Here is a 16653-nt window from a genome sequence, read left to right as displayed (position 1 = left end):
TCTCTGTATTCTGTCCTTCTTCTTTTGATGCTTCCTGCGGTGTTCAGTATTTTCTCTTTAGAATCCTTCACTTTTGCAACTCAGGGCTTGAATTTTTTCCTTAGTTCTTTCAGCTTGAGAAATGCTGAGCATGTTCTTCTCTTTTTGTTTTCTAACTCCAGGTCTTTGCACATTTCATTATAATATTTTTCTTTGTCTTCTGGAGCTGCCCTTTGAAATCGTCTGTTCAGCTCTTTTACGTCATCATTTCTTCCATTTGCTTTAGCTACTCTACATTCAAGAGCAAGTTTCAGAGTCTCTTCTGACATTCGCTTTGCTCTCTTCTTTTTTTCTTGTCTTTTTAATGACCTTTTGCTTTCTTCATGTATGATGTCCTTGATGTCGTTCCACAACTCACCTAATCTTCAGTCTTTAGTGTTCAATGTGTCAAATCTATTCTTGAGATCAATTCTAAATTCTAAATTCAGGTGGGATATGCTCTAAGTCATAAAAGTTATAATACTGGGTATAAAACAGCCAACATGGGGTCTGGCACATTGTAGCTCTTCAGAAAATGAGAATTCTTGTTCTCTGCTCCCTAGGCTATTCCTGCTTTCCACCAGCCAAGAGCCTGTTACAACTGCTGCAGTCCCAGTATGCTACTTCAGGAATGCTGCTACAAGTACTGCCTTCCTTTTCCAAGAAATTCCCCTGGCCCCCTGGCTCTCGTTTCTCACTGCTTCTGAACTTGGCACTTAAGAGTTTACTGCCCGGTATTGTCAAAACTCTTTCCACAGAAATATAGCCTGTCTCCTCCCAACTGGATCATAACTTTCTTGAGGGAAGTTTTGGTTTTACACTTCTTCGATTTGATTGCATCATGGATGACTAACTGCATGAAATCCCACATACTCCTATCACATCTCCCATACAAGGACGCCTGTGGGAACCACCCCCTATTATAAGGTTCAAAAGTCTCAGTGAACCTGGCATTAAGGCCATTTGAATAACATGATAAAATAGGCTGGGGGAATATTGTAGGGCAGACAGTGCTAATAGAACTGTGGTCTAGAGAAATGCTTACTTGATCCAAGCAAACATCCACATTTTCAACTACTCCAAGACATTAGTCTTATAATTCAGTTATGTTTCCATTTATGTATTTAAGAAGAGAAACAAGCATTCGCCTATGTTCAATCCTTGCCTCTTTTAATTACTAATTGTGTCGCATTGGGCTAGTTACTTTGTTTCTCCAAGCTTTAGATTTGTCATCTGAAAGGTGTGGGTAATGACAGTTTCAACCCTGTACCAGTTAGGAAGTTCAGAAAAGAGAATTTATACTAGGTATTTTTTTGGATTTGTTTATTTCACTACTGGTATTGGAGAGCTGAATGGACAGAAAAGGAGCAGAGAGGTAACACAGGCATATCAGTTGCAGGAAAGAGATGCAGCTCTCAGAGCTGGATGAACAAAGGTGGGGTTATTAGGACTTAGAAGCCAGGCTGTGGGGAGAGAGCTGCGTGGAGCCAGGACTCTGATTTTGTATGACGGGCGTGCCCAACTGATGCAGGGATGTCTGAGAGGTCCCACTGAGGCTGGTTCTGCAGTGCTCAAGAGGCTGAAGGCACGGCATGCATATTGGAAGCAGGCAATCCCTTCTCCCCTCCTCTTGACTTCCCATCTCCCTCTAACGCCCCCTATTGGCAGCTATAGCTGAACATCAGCTGGCAAAGAAGAATAAGGTCTGCAGAGTCCATACCTCGGCATTACAAAGCAGAACATAGAAGGGTGATTTTGGAGCTCAGAGACAATACTATAAGAACATGAATACTTGTAAAATGGGTAATAGTGCCAACCACATATATTTGGTTTAAGAATTACCTAGGATATTGTACTAAAGCATTTAATAGAGAATATAGAATATAAAAAAAAAAATTATATAGGAGCAATTAATAAATGCTTTTTAACTATTTATGATTATTGTATTGGCACTTTTTGTTCTTATATTTTGTTTTTGTTTTTAACTAAGTGATCTATCAAGCATCCTTAACACACTACATTAGTATGAATAAAATTTGATAACACTGACTAGCTTGAAACTTATACAGTAAAACCTGTGAAAGCCAGAACCTGTGTAAGGCAAAAACCTGTTAGGGAAAGAAAACTCAAGTATTTTCCACTAATAGAGAGCAAGAGAAAAGTGGTATGGCGGCACCCTGTCAAAGGCGGAAAACTTGCAAGACCTGGAAAAACAAGGTAGCCCCATCAAGTTCCGGCTCTCACAGGTTTCATTGTAGTCACAAATGGCGTTTCGAACATATACTTGGGACTCATGTAACTTACAAGCACAAAAGGTATTGAAGAAAACAAACCCAAAACCAAATCCATTGCCACTGGGCTGATTCTGACTCATAACGACCCTATAAGACAGAGTAGAACTGTTCCATAGAGTTTCCAAGGCTGTAATCTTTATGGAAGCTGACTGCCACATCTTTCTCCCATGGAGCAGGTGGTGGATTTGAACCACCAACCTTCCAGTTAGCGGTCAAGCACTTAACCACTGCACTACCAGGGCTCCTTCATTAGCCATCATACAGATGAAAGTCAAAACAACGGGATGCCACCTCACCCCTCTTAAAATGGCAATGATCAAAAAAATAAAAAACAACAAATGTAAGCAAGGATGTGGGAGGATAAGAACCCTTATCCACTGCTGGTGGGAATGTAAAATGGTATAACTGTTGTGGAAAAGAGTATGGCGATTCCTCAAAAAATTAGAAATAGAGCTACCATATGATTCAGCAATCCCACTCCTAGGTATATACCCTAGGGACCTAAAAGTGGGGACAAGAACAGACACACCTACTCCAATGTTCATTGCAGCACTATTCACAATAGCAAAAAGATGGAACAATTCAAGTGCCCCTCAGCTGATGAATGGATAAACAAAACGTGGTACATACATATTGTGGAATATTACTCAGCTCTAATGAAAAATGAAGTCCTGACACATGCTACGACATGAGTGAATCTTGAAGACATTATGCTGAGTAAAAGAAGTCAATCACAAAATTACAAATGCTGTATGCTCTCACTTACATTAAACACCAATGGTTACCAGTGGGGTGGGGACGGGGAGAGAATCACTTTCTGAGAAACACTGAATGTTTTTACCATCTATGGTGATGAACAAATTGGCATCAATTAAATGTAATAGTTACTGCAACTGATAACACTAAGCTGGAAACTAGAAAAACCTAAAAAAGTGAGGAGTGAAATGACAAATAAAATGCTACATTAAATTTTGCAACAAAAATAGCGGAAAAAGAAAAAAGGCTGCAGCTGTTAATAATACTTACCTACAAATAAACACTTCATGCGACTAGTTTTCTTGGTTTAAGGGTTAGTGATGGTGGTCTCGTGGGTCTGTCCAGTTGATTGGCCTAATATTATTTTGAGGGTTCAGTGGGTAGTACCTGGGGTTTTCAAAGCTTGCAAGTGGCCATCCAAGATACAACAATTGACCTCTAATCGCCTGAAGCAACACAGGAAGGAGGAGACCCAGGAATTGAAGAAATAAATGGTCTGCAGGTCTAATTGCCTCCATGAACTACTACCTCTCTTGCCATGAGACCAGAAGAAATGGATGGTGCACAGCTACCATTACTGAATATTTTGATCGTAGACTCAGTGTGTGGGTCTTGATCAAACAGAGAAAAATTGAGGAATGGACTTCCAAATTCTTAACTGGAAACCAGACTTACTGGACCATTGAGACTGTAACCCCCCCGGGATCTCCAAACCTACTGCCTTGAAATAACTTCAGAACCTTTAGTTGAAACTACCCCATGAAGTCATCTTTAAGCAGAGCAACGATTTAGCTCAATAAATAATGTCTGCCTTGAGCACTGTACTCTACTGAAGAGCTACCTATATAAGATTGAAATGGCAACAGTAACTCTAAAGCACAGATGAGAAGTTTAAGGGGTATAAGTTAATGGTGGTGAAACAATATGGCACAGAGACAGTGAAGAAAGGTGAAACAATGTAAAGAATGTAATCACTGTCAGTGAACTGTACATGTAAAAACTGTTCTACAGGTATATGTTTTGTTGTGCATATTTCCACCAAAAAATAAATTTGGAAAAAAAAAAGAAAATGAAATAGCTGTGCCTGCCCTTTCAAAATGAACCATTGGGTAAATGTTTCTTATTCATCTGTCCTGAAAATGGGATTCTTCTACATCAATATCCATACTAAATTTCTAATCTATATGGATATTAAAATATTTGTCACTGATTTCTTAACGAGTGCTTTAGAAATGTCCTGTCTAAACCAATTTATCTCTATCATGTTTCAGGACAGAGAAAATGGAACAGTGACAATTTGGCGGACACTTGTTCCTTCTCTTGGTATAAAGGGAGAAGCTCTCACCACCAATCAGCATGGTGCAGATGGAGAAGATCTTTTCTGCATCTGTATTAGCAGAAACGTTCCCAAACCCAACGCTGGTGAGGCTGCTGAGGGTGAAGTACAGAGCAGCGATATAGGCACTTCGGATTGACGGGCCCCCCAAAGTATTGTTGCCATAGTATGGAGATTCCAGTCGCTTTCCCAGCTCATGGAGCCAACCTGCAATTGAGAAGAGAATGAAAATTTAAGACCGGAAAATAAGGTCCTAGTATTAGCACATGGGGATAATGATAGTCATTTATGGATGTGATAATTTGCTTAGGGGAACAGAGGAGAGTTAAAAGGGAGTCAAAAGCAAGGAATTAGATTCCACTGCTTTATAAAAACAAAAATACCACTTTAAGCGAGCTGTTCTCTATAATATACACTGCAGGGAAATATGCATTTGAGAGTGCACTGGTGTCTAAAGTTAAGTGGGTTACCCCAATGCAAGAAACTAACTGCAGATAGAGACAGGGATTGCCACACTCAGTGACAGTACCCTACACTTCACTAGCAATTGAGTTCATTTGTCAACTGAAATTTTAAGAAAGAAAGGGATTGAGGAGAAATTCTTAAAACCTGCATGATGGTAACTAACAAATACTACAAGATTCTAGACTTCCGACAGGTAAGATGTGTTTTATTTCCATCCTGTACTACCTCTCCCCTTCCTATTCACTTGGACTGATATCTAGTTGTCCTTCAAGTCTCCGATCATATTACCATATTCAGGAAGCCTTCTCTGCATCCCCATTCTGTCATTTGGGAATGGAACCTTGAACAACTATGTATAGAATTGGTTATTCTATAATAGAACAGAAACCCTGGTGGCGTAGTGGTTAAGAGCTATGGCTGCTAACCAAAATGTCAGCAGTTCAAATCCACCGGGAGCTCCTTGGAACCCTATGGGGAGCAGTTTTACTCTGTCCTATAGGGTTGCTATGAGTTGGAATCAACTCAAGAGCAAAGGGTTTTTTTTTTTTAAATGACAGAAATGGATGCCCCCTTACAACTATAATAGAACTGGATGCCCCTACAATTATTTTATTATATTCGTGTATGTTGTTGATGCTGTTGTGTGCTATCCAGTAGATTCCAACTCATCGTGACCTTATTGCAACCCTACAGGATAGAGTACAGGCAGTCCTCGGGTTACAAACATTCAACTTGCATACAAACCATACTTACAAACCAACACCTGTAAAGCCTGCAAAAAATCTGAGGTACTTACAATGGTTTGTAATAACAAATGGGGGCTATTTTGCAATGTGTATGAAAACATTATTTTTCATATTATGTTAAAGATGTTTTAGTGTATCTGAAAGTGTTTAATTTTTTATGCATAGAAAGGTACACTATATACTAAGACAAACATTTAACTAACTGACATTAGATACAAACCTTACCTAACTGTTCTGTCTTACGTACAGATTCAACTTGAAGAGAGACTTAGGAATGGAACTCATTCATAATCCGGGGGCTGCCTGCGGAACTGTCCCACAGGGTTCCCTAGGCTGTCATCTTTACAGAAGCAGATCACTAGGTCTTTTCTCCCAAGGATCCACTGGTGGGTTTGAACCACAGACCTTTCAGTTAGCAGCCTAGCACTGAACCATTGTACAACCAGGACGCCTTATTGGTGTATACATAGGTCAAAATTTATCAAATTAAATGCTTTAAATATGCAGTTTATTACATGTCAATTACACCGTAACAAAGTTTAAAAGAGCTATAGTAATAACTATGGAAAAAAAGGAGTATAATATTAATAATAATTGGACTATCTGGAACAGAAATGTAACACAAAGATCCTTTAAAATCTTTTATTGAAAATATTTGCCTTTTAAAATGTTAATGTTTTAAAATTTATTCTCTCTTTCTTGCTCTCTCTTTTACAAAACACTATGACAATGCAGCCTAATCCATTAGGTTTATAAGACTTTTATCAATGGATATTATTCATTGACTACTACTTTTTCATAAACAGTTCATTTGATGGGTGCCCAAGAAGAGATAAAAAGCCATTACACTTTTTAAGCAGTAATAATACTGTAATTAAAACTAAAGTTATAGATTGTAGAACTGTGCTAGGTAATTAAAATGCAAATTTGAAACAATGGGGAATTCTTTGAAAAATGTTCAGTGGCAAGTGGCATGCCTTCTTCATCCTGTGTCTCTAGAGAATAGTTTCTCAACTGTTAGTGTTCATCAGAAACATCTAGAGCACGTGTTAAACACAGATCACTGGGCCCTACCCCTGGTGAATGTAATACAGTAGGTTGGGAAGTTAGGGGGAAAGGCTGAGAATTCATCATTCTCACAAGCTCTCAGGTGATGCTGGTTGAGGAGACCACGCTTTCAGAAGCACTGATCTAGAACAACTTTTCTCAAGGTTGTTGTATCTGGGAAAGCTTTTTTAAAACATAATTTCTTTGTTGTTGAGAATATACACAGAAAAACATGTGCCAATTCAACAGTTTCTACTTATATAATTCAGTGACATTGATTATATTTTTCAAGTGTATTTCTTACCCTCCTTTTCTGAATTGTTCCTCCCCAACTAGCATAAACTCACTACCCCATAAGGTTCCTATCTCATCTTTTGAGGCGATGTCTATTTGATTCCATAGAGATAAATCTTAAAAGAGCATAATGCTCAAGGCACATACCCTTTACTAGTTAAGTTGAACTACTGTTTGGTTTTAAGAAGATTTCAAGGGATATTTTTGGTGTAAGGTTTAAAGGTTTATCTCTGGGCAATAGTTTTGGGGCTTCATCTAGCCTCCATGGCTCAAGAAAGCCTGAATTCCATGAGAATTTGAAATTCTGCTCTACGTATTCTCCCTTTGATCAGGATTCTTCTCTGCACTATTTGATCAAAACGTTCACTAATGGTAGCTGGGCACCATCCAGTACCTCTGGTCTTATGGCAGAGGAGGCAGTTGTTCAGAGAGGCAATTAGCCACTTATCCATTTTGTCCTCCTATTCCTGTCTCTCCTTCCTCTGTTGCTCCAGGTGAATAGAGACCAACTGCTGTCTCTTGGATGGCTGTTTGCAAGCTTTTGAGATCCCAAGCACTATGCAACAAACTAGGACGTCGAACAGATGCACTAAGTATGTAACTGGGAAAGCTTTTTTAAAAATACACTGTCCAGGTTTCACCCCACATTAAATGAATCAGAATTTCTGGTGATGAGCTCAGGCATTGATATTTTCAAAATGTTCAGGAGATTCTAACATGAAGCTAGGGTTGAAAACCACTATTCTAGAACTTAGCAAAGTACCTGACAATAGTAGGATTTAATAAATGATATTTTTAAAGGTGAATGAATGAATGCACAAATAGTCCTTGCTCTCTGTGATGGTATGAGATAAATATGACAGCATCGATAGAGATATATCAGCACATGCACATTTGTAAATATACAAAGAGATACACACAAAGTGCAATGAAGGTATTTTTGAGGCATAGAAAACAATCATGAAATGTAAGACTTATATGTTATGAAAGCTGACTCTAGTAGTAAGCTCTGACCGTTTACCCTCTCTAAAAAGGCTTCATGGAAGGAATTAACTCTAGAGTCATACACAGATTCAAAGTGGACTCTGGCATTTATAAGCTGCGGAAATAACCTCTTTGAGCTTCAGTGTTTTTCTCATTGGTTAAAACAGGGATACTGTCTACCTTGTAGGGTCTCTGCGAGATTAAATGAGATGCCACACAAAGAAAATGCCAAGAACTGTCCCTGGCAAAGGTTTACTGCTTTATGTCTTTTTTTTCTTCTCTCTTTCTTCTGTTACTTCAATTGGAACAAAGAATTAACAAAATTCAAAAAGATAAGAGAAAATAGGACACCAACAGTGAATTATCATTGAAAAAAGGAAGGCAGCCACTAAATCTATTCACTAGAACCCAAGGGTGACATGTGATACACTTTAACATTTCCTAACAAATAGATAGGAAAGGGAGAAAATCCAAACCAAACCAGTTTTCATATAATTTGACTTTCTAAATAAAATAGGAAAAGTCCACCTTAGGACACATGGACTATATTTTCCACTCAAGGTCTGTTCATTTACGTATGTGTGAGATTGTGTCTCGGAAGTGGTTCAGGGAGCAAAACACAGATGAACAACAGACCTACTTTTGTTGACATCTCTTTTCTGTCTAGCTGACTGTTCTATTTTAAGAAACATCTTGCTGTTAAAAATGGCTACGAAACTCTGTTACAGACGATGGGCCAGAAGCAATAATAAAGATGGAAAAAAAAGAAAAACCAGTAACACAGAAAAGAGGTAACACCCACAAATCTGGAGACTGGCTATGTGGGCTAAATAAAACTTTTTCAAAGAACAGCTCGTCTGAAATGAGAGCACATGTTCTACTGTAATAAGACAACATGTCACTGTACTGTTCAGAAGAAGTAATTTAACCAATTTGGGATCTAATCTTTTTTTTTTTTTACACCAGAGAAACTTGTGTCTCTACAGGAAGGGATGTCCTAGAACAGTCTATCTGTTTCTACTCAATTTTTTTTTTTTCTGAAGCACATTTTGAAAGAAAAAGTATATATAACATTACGTAGAATCTAAATATATTGAATGCACTGCTATATAGCAACAACAACAATGAAAATAAAGTGGACTAGATAAATCAAGTAGTATAAAAAAATTTGTAAAATATAGGCAGTGCCCAGATTAAGAAAGAGTCTCATGCCTCAGCCTGTCCTTAAGTTGAATTTTACATTAAGTTGGAATAGCTGGGTACGGTTCCTATCTAGTCAAATGTTTATCCTAGTACATAGGGTACCTTTCTATGCATAAAAAACATTGAATAAACACTTCCAGATGCACTAAAACATCTTTAACATAATAGTACAGTAGTAATAATAATAATGTTTTGATGCACACTGCAAAGTAGCACCCATTTGTTATCATGAACCGTTGTATGTACCTCGAATTTTTAATACAATAGGCTTTAACGGAGGTTGGTTCATAACTATGGGTTGTACGTAAGTCGGACATTCGTAACCCGGACACTCCTTGTATGGGCAACTGACTTCAAAGGCAGAATGAATATTAATGATCATAATAAGAAAAGCTTAAAATTTAGTATGATAATCCGATCCAAGTAGTTTTCATTAAATATCATGAGCACAGTATTTTGCTTAATTATGTAATTTTAACTCTAAATGGGAGTTTCTTATTATTTTACTCTTCAGGTTTCCTACAACGATATACTTAGTTTTACAAGGTATATGTGTACGTTCAGAACTTCTACAAGTGTGACTTGTTTTATACACCAGATGTGTGCCTGAAAAGTTATATCAGGATTTGGCAAATTAAGAGATATTTAAGGTGTAATATTTATTGAAAACTCAATATGAATCTCTTTGGTCATACGAAATACTCCTGTAACATGAAAATCTACCCAGGAAAACATAAAGCTTGTTAAGTTAGATTCAGATGTGTGCTGCTGTGATGATGATGATGCGTGTACGTATGGAGCAAGAATTAGCATGTGCATAGTCATACCTATAATTAAACATGGTGTCCTATTTTATTTGGTATGAATGAACCAGGTTGTAATAGGATTTGGCTGGAAGCAAGAACGGAGCCATGTTATATGGTTGGCACTTGGTTAACATTTACTGAGTGCCTCTTGTGTTCCAGACACCTGGCTAGAGCTTTATATCCTCCATCTCATTTATACACACTAGCTCTATGAAGTAGATGTAAATAACATTCTGCTTATTTCATTTACCATCACAGCAACTTAGGAATCATTATCACTGTTCTAAAGACGAGAAAACTAGGGCTCAGAGAGATTAGATATCTTGTTCAAAGTGGCAGTGTTTATGAGTTTTAACCCAGGCCTATGAGCTGTCAGAGCAGAGTTCTTGACCACTAGGCCCTAGTGCTTCAAATGTTACAAATATAGATTCAAGAGAGCAAGTGTTGCAGTACAGCTGAAAATATTTACAAGTGAGGTGCCATTTTTTTACAATGACACACATACATAGTGGGGAAGAACACAGTTCAGATTCCCCAGAAGCAGACCCTGAAACAAGGCTTTAGGTATAAGTAGTTTAAGAGATGGTCTCAGCAATTACCTTTAGGAGACAATGGGGAATGGAAACAGAAAAAAGAAAGCAGCTGTTATGGATTGAATTGTGTTCCCCCAAATTATGCATTGGACTCCTAACTCCTATACTCGAGGATGTAATGCTATTTGGAAACAGGCTTTCCTTTGTTATGTCAATGAGACCATGCTCAAGTTGGGTGGGTTTTAAATCGAATCACTTCTAAGTTATAAAAAAAAGTAGATTGGGCACAGAAGCAAGCACAAATGGGGTAAGACAGACCCAATGTGAGGATCACAAAGAAACAGATGAAGGCCTGGGCTACAGAAGCTGAAAGAGACAAGGACCTTCCCCCAGAGCTGACAGAGAGGTCTTCCCCTAGAGCTGACATTCTAAACATAGACTCTAACCTCCTAAACTGTGAGAAAATAATTCTTTCTTTTTTAAAGCTACCAACTTAGGGTATTTGTGTTTAAGCAGCACTAGCTAACTAAGACAGCAGCCAATAAAGTTTGCATAATCAAACAAGTTACCACTATAGGCAATTGGAGCTAATCTCATTGGGGGTCTTGGGGACCAGCATAGAGCACACTTCTTTTGGAGCAGGGGATATATACACCAATTATCATCCATAATTGGTTGAAGGCTGACTTTGAAGAATATTAATTCTCCATCTTTGCCATGCCTGCTAGCAGAGGAACTTTCCTCAATGTGACAGAAAGTCTCAGGGAAAGAGATATAGATGCCAGGGATGGAAATTATACAGGTTGAGGGGATATGGTGAGGCACCAAAGACATCCGTGACAGTGGCCAGCACTGAATGTCCAGCACTTGGTTAGGTTTTTCACACCATGTCATCTTCATTCCAACTCCCACAATAACTCTGCTTTGTTTTACTGATGGGGTCCCAACACATAAAAGTCAAGCAATTCTCTCATTTTCTCTCTTCCTTTATAAAGTATTAGAATCAAGATGCAAACATATAACTTTCTAACTTCAACATCCATGTTCTTTCTGCTATAATAAATTGCTTATAAAGAGGTAATCATTTTAAACTATCATTGTAAACTGGGCTTTGGTGAAACCATTGTTAAATAAGTTTGCATTTCCAGGGCCTACTTATACTTAGAAAGAATGTGTCCCAAAAGCATAATAAGGCATATCAGTGAAAATAGAAGAATTATCCAAACATAATCCACAATGTAGACATGCCATCATACCTTGGTATTTAGAACGTGGATATTCATTTAACAGTGATCAAGAACTTACATTATAAGTTCCAAGTATAAGAATACTAAAATTTGCTTACCCTTCCTCCATGATTCTTAAGACCCAACTCCATGAAGAGGTGGAAAAATACAGTGATTCTTGGAATACATAAAGTGCCAGGTAGCTGACTGGGAGAGGCAAAGGAGTGCGGGAAACTGGTTGCTATGGAACCCAACGTGACACTACTCTGCCCACTTCAGTCTTCTTGGCAAGGGGTTGAGTTGTGGGATTTCCCTCACTGCAGAGGTGACTGAGAGATATCAGGACAAGTGTCAGTACTCTGAGTATGTGTGTTTGTGTGTGTGTGTGAACTGAGACCCAAAGAATTTGTGAGCTATTGCATTTACTGCTACAAATATTCAAGAAGAGGTGTTAACCCGGAACAAAATATCAGAGCAAAGCCTGAGCTCTCATCTTTATTGTATCTGAAAGTATCAAGACCCCACAGAATTAACGAGAAACATCACTGTTAAGAAACATATTTAGCCTCCACTCCTCAAGGTTCACCCAGTGCTTGCCACTATAATTTTTTGCATTAAACATGGTTTTTATTTGTAATTATTTTAGATTTACAGAGAAGTTGCAGAGAGTGCAGAGTTCCTGTACAGTCTTCACACAGTTTTCTCTAACATTAGTATCTTACATTACCAAGGTAAACCTGTTGCCACTGAGTTGATTCCAACTCGTAACGACCCTACAGAACAGAGTGGAACTGCCCCATAGGGTTTACAAGGAGTGGCTGGTAGATTTGAACTGCTGACCTTTTGGTTAGCAGTCGAGCTCTTAAGCACTGTACCACCAGGGCTCCATTACCATGGTACACTTGTCAAAACCTTGAATTTAACATTAGTACACTATTATTAACTATTATCGTAAACTATGGACATTTTATGTTTAATTTAAGAAACACAGTTAAGAAGAAGCTCAAAGACTTAGCCCCCAAAACTCACTCTCAACCTTCCAGCCCCATTTTATAGGACGTGACCAAGGATAAGACTAGGGGGCACAAGGCTGTATAGGTATTTTTTAATTGATTTATTGGTCCCACTAAGGAGAAGTCTTCATACTATTTAAAGTCCCAATTTGGCAACAAAGTAGTCATGACTTGGGATTCCCACTAATCTCACACTTTGATTATCACAGAACTAGGGGGTGTCTTATATTTCTGAGGTAGTATAACCGACTTTGGAGGCAGAGGTTTAAAACAAAAAGAATTAATCATGAAATAATGGAGCCTGGACTTTGAGTCAGGAAATGGGGTCTGAATCTTGGTCATGCCATGAATTAACTGCTGTGTGATCTTTTATGCATCAGTTCACCTTTCTGGTCTTTAATTTTTCAAACTTGAACATGAGATGATTGGATTAAGAGGTCTCTAGATTCTCTGTCAGATCTTACATTTTATAAAATCAGATTCTGTAATATTCCTTCACCATTGTTGTTGTTGTTGGTTGCCTTCGAGTCAATTCTCACTCATAGTGAACGCATGTGTTGAAGAGTAGAACTGCTCCATAGGGTTTTCTTGGCTATAATCTTAAAGTTCTTTGCCATAGTTGACTTTTTTTTTTTAAAGTAAGAAGCTTGTGCAATAATTCATGATTTTGTGAATTCATCTTTCATTTGCTTTTAATTTTGTGTGTGATGGACCATAAGCAAATATTGACAGGATGAAGATGGAAGTTTTTACATTTTAATGTATCGTTTCTGCTCTATTTCCACTGCTGAACAATCTTTCAGAGCAAGAAGTCTTACATGCTGTTAGTATTGGCAACAAAAAAAAGTACTGCTTAGCACTAAAACAGTATAGGTTTTGCCAATTCTCCAAAGTCTACTTAAAGTTTGAAAAGTTTGTATAATGGAAACTTCTTGAATATCAATTACTAAAGTACAGCATTTCACTTAGCAATGATTAAAGACAGCACACTACTCTAAACAGCCAAAATAGGCCACCATCACATGCACACAAAAAATATTGTCTTAGTTATCTAATGCTGCTATAACAAAAATTCCAAACATGAATGGCTTTAACAAAGAGGAATTTATACTCTCACACATTAGGAGGCTAGAAGTCTGAATTTAGGGTACCAGCTCCAGGGGAAAGCTCTTTTTCTCTGTCAGCTCTGGAGGAAGGTCCTTATCATCAATCTTTCCCTGGTTGAGGAGCTTCTCAGGGCAAGGATCCCAGGTCCAAAGGATGTGCTATTCTCCTGGCTCTTGTTTCTTGGTGGTATGAGGTCCCCATGTCTCTCCACTCGCTTCTCTCTCTTATATCTCAAAGGAGATTGGCTTAAAACACAACCTAATCTTGTAGATTGAGTCCTGCCTCATTAATATAACTGTCACTTATCCCACCTCATTAACATCATAGAGACAGGATTTACAACACATTGGAAAATCTTATCAGATGACAAAATGGTGGGCAATTACACAATACTGGGAATCACAGCCTAGCCAAGTTGACAGATATTTTGGGAGACACAATTCTGTCCATGACAAATACCATAGGAAGGATGAAAAAATGTGAAAAAAACCTGAAACCACAGTTGAGCAGCCACCGTAGGGTTTTCTGATGGAAACCAAGAAGAAGCAAAATTGGCCATCTGTTTCCAGCCACGTGACCCATAACCCACTGCCATCGAGTTGATTTCAACTCATAGTGACCCTATAGGACAGTGTAGAACTTCCCCTTAGGGTTTTCAAGGAGCGACCAGTGGATTCAAACTGCTGACCTTTTGGTTAGCAGCCGAGCTCTTAACCACTGCTCTACCAAGGCTCTTCCAGCCAGCTAGGGCACTTCCCAATGCCTCTCAAATCTCAGCTAAAAATAGAGAAAATTGTAAGGAAGATTAAGCTCATTGGCAGAACATAAACCATTTGCATTTAACTGTCTTATATAAAACACATGTAATTCATAATATTTTCAGATCTGTGCCCCAAGAGGGACATTTCTTTCTGAGTAATTATTTTGGTGTTGCTTGGGTTTTCTGGACATACATTTATGACCCAGCCTAGAGCATCACTGAAGGAGCCCTGGTGGCACAATGGTTAAGCACTCAGCGGCTAACTAAAAGTTAGGTGGTTCGAACCCACCCGGGGTTCTACAGGAGAAATACCTGGAGATGTGCTTCTATAAAGGTTACAGCCAAGAAAACCCTATGGAGCAGCTCTACTCTGTCACATGGGGTCACTATGAGTTGAAAATCAATGTGACAGCTGTCATGGATTGAATTATGTCCCCCCAAAAATGTGTGTATTAACTTAGTTAGGCTATGTGTAGTTGCCCTCCATTTTGTGATTTTCCTATGTGTTATAATCTCTTGCTGTCATTAAAAGGATTAGAGTGGGATGTAACACTCTTGCCCAGGTCACCTCCCTGATTCAGTGTAAAAGGAGATTCCCTGAGGTATGGCCTGTACCACCTTTTAACTCTTAAGAGATAAAAGGAAAGGGAAGCAAGCAGAGAGTTGGGGACCTCATACTACCAAGAAAGCAGTGCCAGAAGCAGAGTGCGTCATTTGGACCCAGGATCTCTGTGCAAAGGAGCTCGTGGTCTGGGGGAAGATTGATAAGAAGGCTGACAGAGAAAGCCTTCTCCTGGAGCTGACATCCTGAATTTAGACTTTTAGCCTATTTTACTGTGAAGAAATAAATTTCTCTTTGTTAAAGCCATCCACTTGTGGTACCGCTGTTATAGCAGCACTAGATGACTAAGACAACAGCACGCAGTAACAACAACAGAGCCTGACTAGAGTCCCAGGGTGGTGCAAACAGTTAACACACTTGGCTGGTAACTGAAAGGCTGGAGATTTGAGTCCACCCAGATGCGTCTTGGAAGAAAGGCCTGGTAATTAAAAAAAAAAAAAATCTGCCATTGAAAACCCTATGGAGCACAGTTCTAATCTGACACACATAGGGTTGCCATGAGTTGGAACTGATTCCAGGGAAACTGTTATTATTATTATTTTTTAGAGCATCATTTACTCAGAAAGAATATCTTCATTCAAAGCGTTCATCACTGGCACCTACACAGGAATAAATACTTCTTTCAGGAAGACAATACGTGGAAAAAAATTAACTGAGCCTAACCAAATGAGTAAATCTTATTAATTTATTAAAGTATATTTTCATTTTCTTCCCCCAATTTCCTTCTTGTCCTCTCTTTTCTTTTAAAGGCTCAGAATTGGCGCAAAACTAAAAAAGCAAACAAAAAACTCATCAAGTCTATTCCAACTAATAATGATCCTATAGGACAGAACAGAACTGCCCCATAGGGTTTCCAAGGCTGTCATCTTTATGGAAACAGACGGCCACACCTTTTCCCAAAGAGTAGCTGGTGGATTTGAACCACCAACCTTTCAATTAGCAGCCCAGTACTTAACCACGACACCTCTCAAGTTTGTAAACCATTTCATGACTGATTTTAGTAGCATCTTGCCAGCCATTTAACTTAAAAGGAATAGGTCTTTAACATTCATTGAAAAGGAATCTCAAGTTTCCTTGGTTTGCAGAAACCATTTCTTTCAAATAGAGGGTGAGACATTTTCTAACATCTCAATCATAAAAGTAACTCAAATAAATTACACCATGTAATACTGGAATATTGCATACACAAACCCCATAACAGGGTCCTCTGATTTTGCCTTTGGTTGGTTCTGGGACTGTTCTTAGAGGCATTTTGTTAAAGTTCTAGGAAAGGCCTGAGTCTCAAAATTAAAGAGCAACTCTGAGATGGCAGCCTTTGTTCTGCTTTGGAAGAGCTGATTCTGACTCATCTGTCTAGTAGTGCACTTAAAAACATATTACTAACTTTGTTTGATGGCTTGATGGGGTGTGAAACACAGTAAGTAGTGGGAGTTTCCATGAACA

The 16653-nt window shown here is 38.5% G+C and overlaps 1 protein-coding gene across 1 annotated transcript in view; it reads right to left on the bottom strand.

Moving 5' to 3' along the window:
• Positions 1 to 16653, bottom strand: part of KCNH8 (potassium voltage-gated channel subfamily H member 8) — a 447419-nt gene that overhangs the window by 94616 nt on the left and 336150 nt on the right. The window contains exon 8 of the mRNA XM_003415733.3: positions 4414 to 4611. Within this exon, the coding sequence (XP_003415781.2) occupies positions 4414 to 4611 (198 nt within the window). The remainder of the gene's footprint in view (positions 1 to 4413; positions 4612 to 16653) is intronic.

Source organism: Loxodonta africana, chromosome 27, assembly GCF_030014295.1.
Source record: "Loxodonta africana isolate mLoxAfr1 chromosome 27, mLoxAfr1.hap2, whole genome shotgun sequence".
Lineage (NCBI taxonomy): Eukaryota > Metazoa > Chordata > Mammalia > Proboscidea > Elephantidae > Loxodonta > Loxodonta africana.
The sequence above is the reverse complement of the archived record's forward strand: the minus strand, read 5'-3'. Positions and strand labels throughout refer to the sequence as shown.